General features: G+C 42.9%; 1 protein-coding gene across 1 annotated transcript in view; it reads left to right on the top strand.

The window, feature by feature from the left end:
* Positions 1-16535, top strand: part of FTO (FTO alpha-ketoglutarate dependent dioxygenase) — a 381816-nt gene that overhangs the window by 200749 nt on the left and 164532 nt on the right. The window contains exon 8 of the mRNA XM_012926690.2: positions 14921-15045. Coding sequence (XP_012782144.2) covers positions 14921-15045 — 125 coding nt within the window. The remainder of the gene's footprint in view (positions 1-14920; positions 15046-16535) is intronic.

Genomic DNA, 16535 nt, shown 5'->3' with positions numbered 1-16535 from the left:
GCCAATTTTATGTCAAACATCGTCAGTGGCTCAGTTACTTAGTGTTCAGGGTAGGTAGCCATTCTTCACCCCCAATTAACAGGCCAACAGTGCATCGAGATTTCTAGAAGTGGCAAGTGGGGACTATGTGTCTTGTGGTGGGGTTAGGAGTGTCCTTGCTTTTATTTGAAGAATGAATAGTTTTGGATGAAAATACAAAGAAAAGGCAAAGGCCCACTTGGAGAGAAGTCAGCTGTCATTCTCACATTCATTCTGTGAAATATACAGGTGCATCTGTACTTAATTCCAGAACAGGTAACATTGAATGCTGTGGCTGTTTTTAAACATTTTGTTTTCTTTGCTGAAGGTCTCCTGCAGCTCTGGTGGGGTTATTTCCTTGGATAACTCTTTAGAAAGTTACTTACATCTTTAGTTTTAATTGTGTGTGTACATGTATATTCATATTTACATAAAAATGTTGGGTAAAATAATTTATGTATAATTTGTTAGCGCTACTATTGCAGTAACACTGACCTTGGATGTGAAGAATCACTTGTTGGATGGACACTGAGGTGCACAAGTAAGGTGCAGATTAGGATGCCTGCATCCCCTGTCGGGGTACCCAGGTTCAATTCTGGGCTAGTGCTCCTCCTTCGAGATTCATTGATGTGTCAGGTGACTGGCTTCTGACAGGGCTTGCATTTCCAGCAGCCCCTACTTCAGCCCTGCTAGGGACCAAATGCAGGCATTTGCAGAAGGAAACGACAAATGCAAGCTGTCTGTCTTTCTGTCTCTCTGCCTCTCATAAGCAATAAGAAAAACATTTCAGAAAAAGAAAATAAGAATTTACATTTACATACTAGGGCTTCTACCACAAATACATACCGTTGTTGAGCATTTTCCCCTGCAGTAGTAGAATGGGGGGAAGAATCTGTGAAATGGGAATTGCTTTATTATCATACTTTATAGAACATATCATACTTGTTTCTAACTAATGGTCAATTAGGTAACTTATTTTCTCTCTTGGTCTTTGTGGAAAGCTTGTATTGTCAGTAGGGCCATTTGAGGGTACTTCAAGCTTAGAGGGGGACCAGTTTCGTGACACAGTGAATTCAACTGCCTCCTACAATTCCAGCATTCCATATGTGAGTCCCAACTGCTCCACTTCCATTTCCAGTTCCCTGATAATATGCATGGGAAAGCAGTGGACAATGCCCCGTGTTCTTGGACTCCTGATATCCATGTGGGAAAGACCTGGGTTAAATTCTGGGCCTAGACCACTGCGCGTTGTTGCGGCCATTTGGGAAGTGAACCAGCAAATCAAAGATTCTGTGTGTGTGTGTATAACTCTTTTTCAAATAAACACATCTTTTAAAAATAGATTCATGGATAACTGGAATTAAAACATGAATTTTTTTTCATGTAGTTTTTGAAATACCTCCTGAAGTCTTCTCACAAACCTTATTTCTGGTGAGCCTTCTGAAGCACCCTTGTATCCATGAGTCAATTTCAGCTCTTCTTTTTTTTTTCTGCTCTAAGAGTCTTGGTCCTGCGCTCTGTGTCATGGTACTATTCAGTGATTGAGTTGCTCAGCCTGGAGAACTCCAGCATTTCCCAAATGAGGAGAGGAGGCTCAGAGAGAATTTCCCCTTGGCAGAGAACTCTGGATGGGTTGTTAGTTCATTACAGCAGTGGAGGCAGTTACAGCCCTGTTAATGAACAGGCAGCCAAGTGGAATCTTCCCGATCTGGTGACTTTTGGTGTGAGGATATTTGCAAACCTAAAAATCCACAGACAAAAGACACTGTCTGAAGGATTGCGGGCCAAACTGCCACCTTTGATATCTGGCTTCCACAGAGGTGTTGATTGAGTCCTTACTGCTCTGCTTCTGATCCAGCTCCCTGCTGCTGGCCTGGGAAAAGCAGGGAAGAATGGTCCAAGCATGTGGATCCCTGCTATCCATACGGGAGACCCAGAAGAAGGTGCTAGTGCCTGGTTTCTGCCTGGCTTAGCCATGGCTGTATGTGGAATGAACCAACAGATGGAAGATCCCTTTTCACTTTGTCTCTCCCCCTTTCTCTATCACTCTGACTTTCAAATAAATAAGGCAATTTAAAAAAATCCTGTCAAAGTATTTTCTGGTGGAGACTGCCAACAACATCATCCCCACCAGGATATATCAGGTCTGACAAAGTAACTGCTAAGGGTGTTGCAGTGTTTAGTGCTGTCATTTGAAAATGCTGCAAAGAAAAATGCTGTAGAAGAGTGTGTGTGTGTGTGTGTGTGTGTGTGTGTGTGTGTGTGTGTGTGATTTCTCCTCTGGCTGAAAGAACTAGTTTGCAGATACCTTGTTAGTACACCAAGTGAATAGACCACATACTGGGGCAGCATTACACACGAGTGTTGGGCTATCACCCAGTCAACAGCAGAAGTGGAAAGTCAAAGCTGTTCTTTTCCACAGAGAATGGATTCCTTTCACAGAGGTGAGGGTAATCAGAGGATGCTTGGGGAGCTTCGTACTCCAAGGTTTGAGGTTTCATGTTTTTCTTGTTTGCAAAGGAAGCAAATGTTTGTGAAGCTACAGAGAGTCCCAGGCTGTACCTGGGACAGGAATTCTCGCTGGTGTTTCACCTCTGTATGAATCACATTGAGGAAGAGTTTACTCTACCAAAACCAACAAATCTATTGGGATGCTTGGAAAGCAAGGGGGAGAGAGAACAATTATTTTGTAAACTCCATAAAGGTCAGAAAAAGGCTCTCAGTAAGTATGCAGAAACTAGAAATCAAATCCCATTTCCTATCATAAGAAGCCCGTTGTTTTAGCCGCAGTAGTTAATGTACTTGTATGTGAAAGATTTAAGACTAGTTGGAAAGCTTTGCTTCTGTTTTATTAGGCTGCTATTGAAAAGCCAACAGCCTAACTTCAACTAGGTGCTTTGAGATTTCTTAATGGGCTGTCAGGGGCAAGACACCAGGGCTGTGCTATACTAGCTCTTTCCTGCACATTAAAACAACAGGGGCCAAGCGATCACATACAGAAGTATGAATTACTTGATGCTTTCTCTGTTCCATATGGCCAGCCGTGTCTTTGGCAATTAATCATGTACAAAATCAGCCGCATGCTCTCTGAAGCAGTGAAGTCAACACTGGGCTGTACCTGTGCCAGTGGGGGCAGCAGGGTTGCAGGCGTCAAATAGCAGGATGAGGGGCTGCTGGCGCCAAGGCCCAAGCAGCTGGCTTCCATAAACAACACTTTTTTTTCCTCTTCACCATTTTGCGCCCCCCTCTGTCCCCACCCCCCCTTTTTTTCTTTCCTTTCGTTAACAAACACATGAGCTGTTTCTCACCATCGTCTGTGACATCAATGTTGGCCACCAGAGCTTGGAGTTCTAGCTTTTCCTAGGCTGCGCCAGTATCCCAGGTGGCAAGCCATTTCTCTCCTGTAGCAGGCTGAGCATTCCAGCAGTCACCTGCATCACTGTCCCCAAGACCTCATGCAGAACCAGACAGGCTGCTGGGGCTCCAAGGACTTTAGGGAAACAGATGAGGTACAGTGATTTCTAGGAAGAGGGGAAAACTGGGAGGCACCGTGTAAGCACTTTGGGGTCAAAATCAATCATCCAGTTGTGGCTGTGGTTTTTTTAGGCTATTAGTTTTGTAAAATCGGGGTCCCTATCTTCTGTGATGGTTCTCAACTCTTTAAGGAATACTGCAGCTGCTCTAGTCATAATGATTAATTTCCGCCATTGATCAAGCATTGTGTATATATGCGCCCTTCACCACGATGATCTCATTTTGTCTATTTCGTCTATACAACAGCTTCATAAAACAGTTGTTTGTGTTTACAAACAGTGAAACTCATCAGAGAAGCATTTCCCTATTATCCTCTTGGCGCAGACATTCTTGATCACCCTGATTCAGCTCTCTTCGCTCCATCGTACATGGTGGGGGGGATAAAAAGGCCCAAAAATCTGTCTTCCTGGTCCATTTTGAAGGATTCGTTTGGCCAAGTCAACTGAGATGTTCGTTCAAATAAAGTGAGCCTTTGAGGTGAACTGAACCAAGTATGTCTTTTGGTGGGAATAAAAGGCCGCTTTGTTGGTAGCCTCTGGGAGACTTCTGCTTTTGTGCCTGCCTTTCAAGACGGGGGGTTTATCTCCCGCTTTCCTTGGTGAGTCCAGTATGGGGGGGGGCAGTTGGGGGGAGCAGGGCAGGACAGGGAGTAGGAGAGCAGCCTTAAGTAATTCAGTAGACAGGGCACCCAGTGGTGACTAGGTGTTATCTCTTAGCTCAGGTCATCCAGGCTGTGTTTTCTCAAATTCAGGAAACAGAGGAAAGAAAGTTTGAACGTTGTGTAAACATCAGCACCCCCAAAACCTCCTGCTCCTGGAGAGGGAGATAAGGCAAGGCAAAGGGTCGAGGAGGAATGTTTATTTGTTCTGCTGGGCTGTGGATCCGAGCATGCTGGATGTGTTCAGTGGTGCCCAGTCCAGTTTAGAAAAGCTGAAGGCATCACTCAGCATTGAGCTGCAGAGGTCTCACAAAAGAGCCATCTTAAACTGACAATCAGCAAATGAAGGCAGACCTGAGGGCGACCTCCCTTTGATGGGACTAAGGCTATCTCAGTGGATTCTGGGCCTTTCTTCTTCTTCTTTTTTTTTTTTTTTTTAAGAGGAAAGGGAAGAAAGGCAAAAAAAAAAAAAAAAAAAAAAAAAAAATGTGTTGCAGGACTTTTGTGAAGAGCGGAGCCTGGTTGGGTTTTTGGCAGTGCAGAGGCACTGTTGATGTGAGGAAACAGCTTTCCCAGCCGATAACATCTGAAACCAAGTTTCTTCACGCGTTGAACCTTTAGCCCTCATTATCAGAGTGTATCTGGGTAATTTGTGTGCGCATAGGGAAGTCCAGTGCTCACGCCCTGACGTGCGGCAGCTATAGCTGTGGACATAAGATGTGTGAGGAGGGCTTTTCCCCCATCATTACAGTCTTGGGGCTGGCGAGTTGGGAAGGATATGCAATTCTGGGTTCTGATACATTTAGGCCTTTTGGAAATTCCAAGAACAGTAGCAGAACCCTTTGTTGTTGAATGAACTAAGCAGAGGGATTGCCAGTCTTGTGTATTTACGGAGTGTCACCCTGTGTGATGTGTTTTCCTAGGCCTGGGTGGCTGATTGGTAAGAAGCGTGGGTGAAATCTGACTTGTAGAGTTACAGATATACAAGAAGCTAGTAATTCAGATCATAGAGGAATCAAAAGAGTTAATGATTTCTGTAAAACTATTTAATTCTCTTATACCTCTCTTTCTCTCTCTCTCTCTCTGACTCTTTCAAATAAATATTTTTGTTTAGTAATTATTAAAGAAGATTAAATGCTGTAATTCTTTTCTAAATCTCAGAGTAGATTCCATGGCAAAAACCATACATGCAGGTCCAGCGCAGTAGCCTAGTGGCTAAAGTCTTGGCCTTGCATGTGCTTGGATTTTCAATGGGCGCCGATTCATGTCCCAGCTGCTCCACTTTGCCATGCCACTCCCCGCTTGTGCCCTGAGAAAGCAGTGGAGGATGGCTCAAAGCCTTGGGAAACCCAGAGGAGGCTCCTGGCTCCTGGTTTTGAATCAGCTCATCTTCACCATTGCTGCCGCTTGAGGAGTGAACCTGCAGCAGATGGAAGAGCTTTCTGTCTCTCCTCTCGTGAATCTGCCTTTCCAGTTAAAATAAATAAATCTTAAAATAAAAAAATAACCTACACGCGCCAAATTCTGCATAGCGCATACACAGCAGCGTATGCTTTCGTTGCTGATACTCTGGAGCTGGGACACATCCGGAGTTACTGACTGTAACACGATCCAACAGGAGTTGGCTGAGCTGCTGATTTTTACTTGAATGAATTGAGAATTTGGAAACTTGGCTTTCCAAGACAATTTTGAATCTTAAGTCTCCTTAGATTGTTGATGTTTTTCTTTCTCAATCTTTGGTTGTGTGTTGTTGTTGTTGTTGTTTTGTTCGTCTCTTGGGGTTGTGTGTAAAATTTGAGCAAGGAGATACTGAAGACACTGGGGAGTTCTCTGGGGTCCTTAGAAGGCTGTGCACTGCCAGAGCCCAAAGTCATTTTCTCAAGTGAAATGGAGAAAGCGAGACTCTTTCTATTGGCATATGAGAAGGGCATAGATTAAGTGTGATCACAGTATAGTGAAACTATATATTTTTCGACACAACCATCCTTTTCAAGTATGACCTAGTGAAGGCATAGATTTCTTTTTCTACAGTTTATTGCTTAAAAACAACTTTTACAATGTGTGTCTTTGAATGTTCTGCAGAAATAGTTGGAATCAAATCAAAGCTTGTTTCATATGCTCCTCTTTAACCTGGACTAGTACTCCCTGCCTTGATTAGTCACCTTATTCACCAGGCATGCTGTGGCAGATCATTTGGCTTCATGCATTCAAAACACATATCAGGAGTCTACGTTTGTGGCACCTTGCCATACTAGGCAGCTAGAAGGATATTAGGAAATAGCCATGGTCCTTGTCTTTTCCAGTGACACACTCATTGTGGAAGCAGATGAATCCTCATGAAAAAACAGGTGCAGTGGAGTGTGTCATGGTTTGTGAGACACTCAGAGGGGTGCTCAAGGGTGATCGACCCTTTCTTAATTTGATGGAAGAATGTGGCTCATGAAAGGCTTCACAAGGGAATGCTATTTAGGATATTTCTCAAAAGGTGAGTAAGTGCTGGAAAGTTATATAGGGCTACTTTATAAAGTTCATGGAAATGCAATTGAAGTTTATTGTCATGCCATACATTTTGAAACCCTTGCATATGAGGCATCTTGAAAGAGTTCATGGAAATGTACAGTTTGAAAAATGCACGAATTTCAAAATTGGGCCATAAAATAAACTCATGTTTTAATTCAGTTTGCTTATTTACTTATGTATTTATTAACTTATTTACTCCATTTACTTGTTTATTTGCAAACCAAAGGGACAGAGAGGGAGGGAGGGAAGAGATGGGACCAAAGAGAGAGAGAGAGAGAGACAGAGAGAAAGAGAGAGAGAAATCTTATCTTTTGGTTCACTCTCCAAATAGCAATAATAGGAGGTCTTAGCTGATATACAGGAACTCCATCTGGGTCTCCCTACATTGTAGCAGGGGACTGAGTGTGTGAGCATTATCCACTATCTTCCCAGGTATGTTAGCAGGGAGGGAGCTGGTTTGGAAACAGAATAGCGAGACATGAATTGACCCCCTGATGGGGGATACTGATGTCACAAGGTTTATCCACTGCACTGCAACCCTTTCCTCTCATGAACTTGTAAGTTACCTTTGTACAGTGGTGGTAGATGTAGATGTGTAATACAGAATAGCCATGTTTTCAGAAAATTCAGTTTTATATGGGACAAAAACTAGCAGGATATAAAATTTGAGAAGTAAGCATGACCTTTGGATAGAGGGTTTTTCTGTTTGTTTGATCAAGCTAAGAAATTTGGGTTTCTGTGAAGATTCTCAGTGTTTTATAGACCCCAAATTCCAGCAACTTAAATATGTATGAATAGAACAGAAGTGCTATGTTTCCATAGGATTTTGGAGGCCAAAACTCTATGTCTCTTGGGTAGCGCTCAGATACTTTTAGAAGCACCAGAGCTTTATGAAGATTACTTGAAACCCAGTGCAGTAGGTATGCTAAATTGTTTAGAAGAAAGCAATTTAGACTTGAATTTTTATTATTATTTTAAAATTTTAAGAGTTATTTTCATTTTATTTGAAAGAGAAACTGAGAAAAGAGAGCGCTTCCATCTGTGATTCATTCCCCAAATGCCGGCAAATGTAAGAGGCAGGCCAGGCTGAAGATAAGAAAATAAGAACTCAGTCCTGGTCGTCTGTGGGCAAAAAGCACCGAAGTGTTTAGCTATCCCTGCAAGGTTGTACAGAAGCAGGAGGCTGGATTGGAAGGGGAATAGCTGGAACTCAAACCGGGCACTAATACTGCATGTGGATGTTCCAAGCAATGTTTTAACGGCTGTGCCACATGTCTGCCCCTGGATGTGTACTTTTGAAAGACATATTACAAAAGGAATTCTTAAAAGCGACGAGATTGACACAGTCAGACTATTTTGGCGGCCATTGCCTGGTCCAGATGGGAGATGGACCTGCTGTAAGCTTATTGCAGTGGGGAAGGTAAAAGTTCAAGTCCCGCTGAAAAGAAAAGGATGACAGGATTCAGTGTTAGGTGTAGGGAGTACAGGCATGGGAAAATTAGACTGAGGTGGTTCCAAAGGTTGTGGTCTGAGTTACTGCTTTGGTACTGGTGCTAGTCAGCACTCTACACAACACAGGACAAGGAATGGGTTTGCAAAGAGGAAAGAGATTAGAGAGCCAAGATAAACAATTCAGAGGCGGACAAACTAGGGTTGAGATGTCACGTTGGAGGCTGCCTGTTTAAGGTTAAGATAGCCAGTTTGAGGCCACATGGGGCCAGAGCTCAACAGAGAAGCCTTATTTGAGGCTAAAACAGTACATACAATCGCTCTGCACACAGCTCTGAAAGCAACTGGATGGGGAGGCCACCTGTAGAGACAGCAAGCAGAGTGTGACCTCTTGAGTGTGCACAGTTACAGAGCAGGGAATTCTTGTATGGAGACTCAGAAAGACAGGAAAGTGTCGGGCAGTAGTTTGAAAGAGTTAGGTGGACACTGCTGGCAAGGGCTCAAGTCAGGTCAGGGCTGATGCTACAAAAATGAAACAGTTTTCAAAGGCTCAAGATTTTCTACCATGAGGGATGTAGCCCCTTGGTGCCTGTGAAAATGTTTTGCCTATGATTGATCAATGATTTGTTTCCTTTCTGCTTGGTATTTTCCATTTCTAGTACTGGACATTTCCAGGAAGTCTTTTGTTACAATAACACCAACTTATCATATGGTAGATTAGCAGAGAGAAGATGAAACTGAGTACTAGGGGCATTCGCCTGCCACAGTGGTTAGGATGCAGCTCGGGATGCCTCCGTTCTTCCTGGAGTTCTTGGTTTGAGTCCCCGCTCCTCTCCTGATTCCACATCCTGGCAGACAGCAGGTAATGGTCCAACTGGTTAGATTCCTGCCACCCCTGTGGGAGGCCTGGACTCCATTGCCTTTGGGGAATAAACCACCATATGGGAGATCTCTGTGTGTTACCTGTCTTACTCAGTGTCTTAAAAAAGAACACATACCTGAATTTTTGTTTTCAAAGAAGCTAAGCAATACTAATCATGGTGACATGTGTGCTAAGCAATACTAATCATGGTGACATGTGTGTTAAGCAATTAATCCTTGCGAGAATCTATGATTCTGTTACAATTTCTGTTTTCACTTAGCAAAGGGGCCCAGGACTGGGAGGCGACAGCTTGGATTTGAAAGGCTAGCGGGATTTGAAAGGCTAGCACTCTCAAAATTCTGCTCAGTCCCTTCTCGTCTGCCAGATTTTCCATGAATTTCCTGTTGAGAAAGAATCGCTAATGAAATGAAATTTGGCCTCCTGAGCATGTTTCCTAAACCTGTGATTTTCTTTCCCTGTGTTTTGAGGGTAGGAGAGGGTAGGAGAAAAACGTATGTTTTTCGTAATAGGAGAGACTGTGTCAGACTTGGTGCTTGCTAAAAACTGTTCTGTGTTACTATTAATGTGAAAGTGGTGCGTAAGCATTTCCTGGGTAAGACGACTTTAAGGAGTGAATGCATTGTAAGGAGAAAAGCATCTCTGAATTGCCTTGGACGAGCGCTCGCTCTCTTGACACTCAGAAATGTCCTGTAGAGCAATGACTCCTTTTATCCCTAAATTTTATGAAATATACCTTTCTCTAATATGAAAAAGTAGAATTTGGTTCTGGCATCCAGATATATTTCTTTTTAATTTCACTGCTTATTCGTTAGATGTGCTCACTTGTTTTTGGCAGCGTTTCTTTGTTTTTAACTTTGTGATGGAAATGAAGTTTTAACTTAAATTTTATAAAATTGGGGCAGACATTTCACCTGGTTGTCAGGACATGCCTGTCCCAGGTCACGCTATATGAGAGCTGTAGCACCTGACATGAGCTTCTTGCTAATGAAGATTGGGAGGCCGAAGTTTGGGCTCAGGCATCTGGGACCCAGACTTTGAAGTCTCTTGGCTTGAGCCCATTTGAAGCATAAGCCCTTGCAGGCATTTGGGAAATGAACCAGCAGATAGGAGCCATCTCTCCGTGTCTCAAATAATATTCTTTAATTTTATACTATTTTTCAAACAATCAAATGATCTTTTTTTTTATATATATATCTACTTTTGAGCATGAATTCAGGGATAACTTCATGTAGCTACCACCACACTCAGGGCACAGACTAGTTCTACAGTCCCCAAACATTCCCTCATGCTCTCCCTTGTGCAACTCGATCCTTAGCAACCGTGGATATGTTCTCTGTTCCTATCATTCTGCCTCTTCCGGAATTCCAAATAAATGGAATCGTAGACTACTTACCCAGCTGGGTGCAGCTTCTTTCCCTCAGCATGATGCCTTCAAAATGGATCCAACTGGTTGCACATGTCAGTTGCCATTTCCTCTGTTACTGCTGAGTACTATCCTGTTGCATTGGATATACCACAGTGTATTTATTCATTTAGCTTTTGGAGCATGTTAAGGTTATCTCCACTGTTTTTGTTATTATGAATAAAGCAACTATAAATATTTGTGTACATGTTTTTGTGTGAGCATGTTTCATTTCTTTAGATAAATCCCTACAAGCAGGTAGCAGGAGCATATGTTTACAATTTATGTTTATGTTCACAAGAAGCTATCAAAGTGATTATTAGAATGCTAGGTGTCTTGTATTCCTACCTGCAACTTACAAACGGGTGGAGCTGTTGAATGCTGTTTCATATGCTCTCGGATTCGGTTGGCAAACTGTCATGATGTGTTGGGGTGCTGAAAGTTGGTCCACAGCAATGAGAGAACCTCTGGGTCTTCCATGTGAGTTTCCAAAAAGACCACCCCAGACTTGTTGGATAAAGATACTAGAGTTCCATGGAAGCACACAGTTGGAGGGAGAATAGACCTATCTACAAAGTGTTTTAGAAATATTGCACTCCAGGGCATTGACTGCAGACGGTGAGGTGTGAACCATGGATGTCATTCACAGTGATGCTAGGGTGGTAGTGGTGACAGGGAGAAACCCACCAATCTTCTATCAGTTGCCTCACGTTGCAGATGACAATAGCTGGAACTCAACCAGGAGCTAAATCTAAATCCCAGCTGTGTGACAGGGACCAGAGTACCAGGGTCATCATCTGCTGCCCACTTGGTGAACTTTAGTAGGAAACTGGATGGGAAACCAATGTAGAATTTCATCCAGCCGTAGTAGGGTGCAGGCATCCAAAGTGGCTACTTAACCCATTGTGCCATACAACAGAGTTACAGGGACAGAGAGAGATCTTCCATCCACTGTTCCTTTTCCCAATTGATCTCAGTGGCCAGCAGCCAAGAGCCAGGAACTTTTTTTTTTTTTTTTTTTTTGTTACATTAGAAGTTGAAGCCCAAGGTTTATTTAATTACTGGATTTGACCATCGTGACATTACTCTGTCAAACAGCCTCCTGGATTTGCTAGCTCCGCTTGATTTCTATGCCCAGCCATTGGCCGCACACCGAAACCTTGCCGGGACCATGAAACCAGAGTCAGGATGGAATGTGGTTCGAGAGATAGGGGAGCAGGGAGGGCAGGCAGCCGTTGACTTTGATGACCACCATAATTCTTTTTTTTTTTTTTTTTTTTTTTTTTTCCCACACCCCTCCCCCCTGGTGGATTCCTCCACCTTGATGCAGTATTACAGTTCAAATTCCATCAAGATTCTTTCCTTGCAAACATATACCCAGCATAGAGTCCAGCTACTCATTGTCCAGATGGGTTGAACAGTTTGTTGGGGAGACCATTTCTGGTCCAAAGTCAGAGCTGGTAGAGTATCATCCCAGTCAATTAAGAGTCTCAATATAACATTAACAGCAATTTGTAACATTATGGAATTGACAAGGTTTTGCGTAACCAGTATGTTAAAAAAAACAAAACAAAACAAAACAAAACAAAACAAAACAAAACAAAAAAGAAGCAAGTTCTTAACCACAACCTATGATTAGCTCATTGACATTTCAATTTTAGTTCATATACAGGACCAGCTGCTATATACCTTAAAATGGCTATAAGGTACCATTCAGCTGTCTCGTGTCTGTTTCATTTTAGTATTTAGCCATTTGTTGTGTTGAAGTCTAATTTTACTGATCTTGGCAGATTTTAGGATAATCTAGACTGGCTTGTAACTCTAACAAGACATTTGTCAGCAGTTAAGGTGCAGAACATTTTTTTTTTTTGGGGGGGGGGTGTGCAGGAAAGTCCCCAACACCATGGTAAGGAGTGACTAATCTTTGTGTCCTACCCAGCGAGGCATTAGCCAATCCATGCCAGCTCTTTCCTGTCGGATTTCAAGCTCTACTTTTTGTTGTTTGTCTATTTATTTTAGGTTTTTTTTAGTTTGTATGATTGTTTGTTTAAGAGCCAGGAACTTAATGTAGGTCTCTCACATGGCTAGACCGGGCCCAAACACTTGGGCCTTCTACATCTCCTCTCCTGCCATCAGCAGGGAACTGGATAGGAAGTGAAAGAGCTGCAACACAAACCATAACCCATATAAGATGCTGGCATTGCAAGTAGTAGCTTTACTTGCTACACCATACGATGCTACCACTCCCCTGTTTACACTTGAGCTTGGCCAAAGTCTGAGAAGTGATTCTCCCATGACTTTTTAAGCAAGAAATATTGTGATAGCTTCAAAGGGAAAATATTTTTATTTTCATTATGTTTTTGGAGCCAACAAGGTGTGTGCTTTATCTTTTATTTCATAAGTTTTCACATTTTTATTGAATCATATGCACTCCAGATACAGTATTAAACCACATGACTTTTTGAACCTTCTTCCAACTTTAAGTCCATGAAGGATGGTATCACAGGATTAGAACACCTACTGATGCCCAGCCGTCTTTGAAATGAAGCATCTTTTAGATCTGAAGGAATCAAATGGGCAACTACCTGATTTCTGTTTCTTGTTGCCCACTTGTTATTTTAGCATTTGCTTTAAGTGAGTTTTCAACATTTACAAAATTAGGGGTTTTCATATTTTCATGAAACAAAACAACTTTCTTGTTGATTTTGAAAATCCAGCCACAGGACACTGAGACAGCTTTTCTGAGCAGCAGATTCGGCTGGAGCTGACTAGTGGTCTGCCCTAGTGGGCTCCCTTTGTAGACTAAATACCAGCTTGCCTGGAGGACTATCCCCTCAGCTCTCAGCTGTCATCTCTCTAGCCCGAGTTGGTGTTTGAATTCCCTCCTGAGTTCCATGGACTGGAATGGTTCAGGGCGTGCCCCCTGTGCTGGGGGGGAAGGTGGTCTGTAAATGTTGTTGCCATGGAAGGAGTCAACTGAGTTCTAACTGGGCCTGTGTCCCAGGATGGTGGATCTAATCCTGAACCCCAGAGGCACCCCTCAGGTTCCTGTACCTGACTGATGTGAGTCAAGTTACCTAGGAACCCTTCAAACAGGAGATTCTATTTCCTGCCTTATCTGTTTATATCAGATAGAGTTGTTTATTATTATTATTAGCAATAAAAACCGATTCTGGTGAATTTACATAAAATGGAATGATACTAAAAAGGTAAGTGGGTACCTCAGAGTATCAAACAAAGAGAGAGTCTGAAATGCAGAAATTTCAGGAAAATGAAGGATATATTGAGGGAAGGTAGGAACTAAGGAAATCCAATCCATCATCCCCACACCCCACCGTCCCGCAGTGCCCCGTCATTCCTCTCAAGGGTTTTGAGTTGTGTAGAAGGAGGACTAAGATGGCCAGGCTTGCATCCTTCATGGGGGCACGACACTGTTGTTAACTGGTCCTGCGCAACTCCAGACAGTGCAGGTCTCCCCCTGGAGGAGATCAGGATATTGTTGCCAGACAAAGAGTTGCTGGGTATGGATTCCTGTGACAGCAACAACAGGTGTTTGCTGTAACTTGGTCTCCAGGCTGACTTGGAGATACTGAATATGCACTCTAAAAAGGGCTGCAGTGGAGTAAGGAGGTGGCATTGCAGGATACAGCAGAGCCAAATTAGGAGTGTCCTCTTTTTAAGTTAACAGATGTATTGGCATCTCTTATCTCAAGGATGTAGGAAGTGCCGTGAGCCCAGAATGTGACGTTGGCTATGAGATTTCTAAAGAGACCAAGCTAACTTCAAATTAAAAGCATCTATAACGTCTAAGCATGTTCCTTGAGGTACACTCTGCTAAGTTTTGTGCTTTTGTTTGTTTGCAAGTTCTTGCTTTGCAACATTCAAGGAAAATTGGTGAATCCAGCCACTGTTAACCACCTCTCCTTTTTATCCACCTCCACTTCCTCTTTTCCCCTCCCCCCAAAAAACACACTGGCATGTGTTGAAATTGAAAGTAATGATTCAAACAAGAGAGGCAATGCAGAAACCCTCAGCTGGATGGGAAGGAGCAGAGCAAATTCAAAGACTGCTCTTTTTTTTTTTTTTTCAAAAGGCAAAACAAACAACTCACAGTGAAATGTACGTGAAAATCATTTCTAATAATAGCTCATGGTAGGCAGTTCCCAAGAGGGGGGGATCGTTGGTGTGCTGAGAAAATTAGAGTGAAAATGCACAGCATCTTGATGTGTTACTTAAGGCAATGGAGCTTTAGACTTTACCTTATGTGCCATGTACATTGATTAAATACAAAATATATGCTGGCCATTTTTGTCCATCATTTACTGTATTGATTTGTTAGCAGGGGAACTGTAATAAAAAAAGCCATTGATTTACTGTCCTTATTTGCTTATGGGCTTTTTTTATTATTAATTTTTCACTTTTTCTTTCCCTTTTTGGGGGGAATCATTTCTTTCAGACAAATGCCGTGCTGCGTGAGGTTAAAAGAGAGGGGCTCCCCGTGGAACAAAGGAACGCAATGCTGACTGCCATCCTGGCCTCGCTCACCACCCGTCAGAACCTGCGGAGGGAATGGCACGCCAGGTCAGTCCTACTAGATGGGGATTTGTTGTCCCTGACACACAGGAGCTATAGGTGGCTGAACCCTTGCTTTAGGTTGGTGTCGTCACTCTCATTTGAGGACCCATGGAAAATAAGGCCGGTTAAAACAACTTCAGCTCGTTAGCTCTCCTGTCTTTGATGGCTATGTAATTTGTAATGATCCGTGACGTTGTCTGGGTGCCTATAGGATATATCCCCGGGTATAACATTTAGCATCAACATTTGCATCTTGAGCATCATGAGATTCAGGGAGGTTTGTGTTTTGTATTGTTTTGCTTTGTTTTTAACCAGTCCACCCCAACTCTAGCTATTTAGGCAAGCTAAATGTCTGGGAAACCCTCCTAGTGCTCTTTTGTCTCTCGGTGCAGAGTGCGTTCCTTCGATGTGGTCCGTTTATCAACCACATTTTCGGAATTGGTCAAGTAGAAGTTTCTTATGCTTCAGCCCCCTTGCCTTCACCCAGAGTGGTCCCTGGTTAAAGCAGCTGCTGGCATAAAGCTGGTCTAGGTCGCTGCCAATGTCCCATAGTCCTGGGAAGGATGGAGCTAGTCCCCCAGAACCCTGAGGTTCGCCTGAGGTTCGCACATTGTAAAAGCTGTTGTATTTTCCTCTGTCCCTGTCCTAGAGGGAGAGGAACCAAGACACTGGGCTGGGTTTTGTCTCACATTCCTTTCTGATGTTCAAAAACTCATTCTGTGTTCCTGGGAGTCAACAAGATTTATTAATAACCATAATATCCCTCACCTGACTTCACGCACCAGATTTTACACCAACTGATGACTTTACTGGTACGAATTGTCATCAGAATAGATTTTCCAGAACAAGGCTAAAGATAAGCATTTTCTGGAACGGTACTATGAACTATTAATTCTGAAGCCTGCTTTTCCACCTATGTGTATTATCTCTAAATTCAGACTTGCATTTAAGCAACAGTGTAATTGAATTTTTAGTAATTGTTGTGTTAGAATTTGATTATTCATGTTCACTGCAGTATACATGCTTTATTAAATAATGGAGTACCAGTGTGAAGACTGCTAAGATGCTTCCCTTCCATTTGACATTTTCCATCTTCTCTGTGGCTGTTCTTGCTGAACAGTGGACAGTACAATCCCCGCCACAATCAGTCTCCCAACTCCCTTCCCTCCAAAGACAGCACAGAAGAGGGAGGGACCAGGGGAGGGAGACAGAAGGCACACAAATGTTGAGAAAGGATAGTCTTGTTGAGTGCATTTCGTTTGTTAGCAACAACTTCCTGATACACCAAATTGTAAGACAGCGGGGCCAGGACATCCTGCTTACACGGAGTCTGGTTTCCACATCTCTGGCCTTTACTGCTAACAGTTTAATCAGGAGCTGGAGCCAGCGTTGAAGTTGATGTAGTCTAGCATCTGAAACAAAACTTCTTCAGTCCTTTGTGGTAGGGATGGTGGAGAGAAAGAGCTTAGCAGCTGACACTACACAGACCGCCTCAA

This window comes from Ochotona princeps, chromosome 16 (genome assembly GCF_030435755.1).
Source record: "Ochotona princeps isolate mOchPri1 chromosome 16, mOchPri1.hap1, whole genome shotgun sequence".
Taxonomy (NCBI): Eukaryota; Metazoa; Chordata; class Mammalia; order Lagomorpha; family Ochotonidae; genus Ochotona; species Ochotona princeps.
This window is presented reverse-complemented; position numbering and strand designations above follow the sequence as displayed.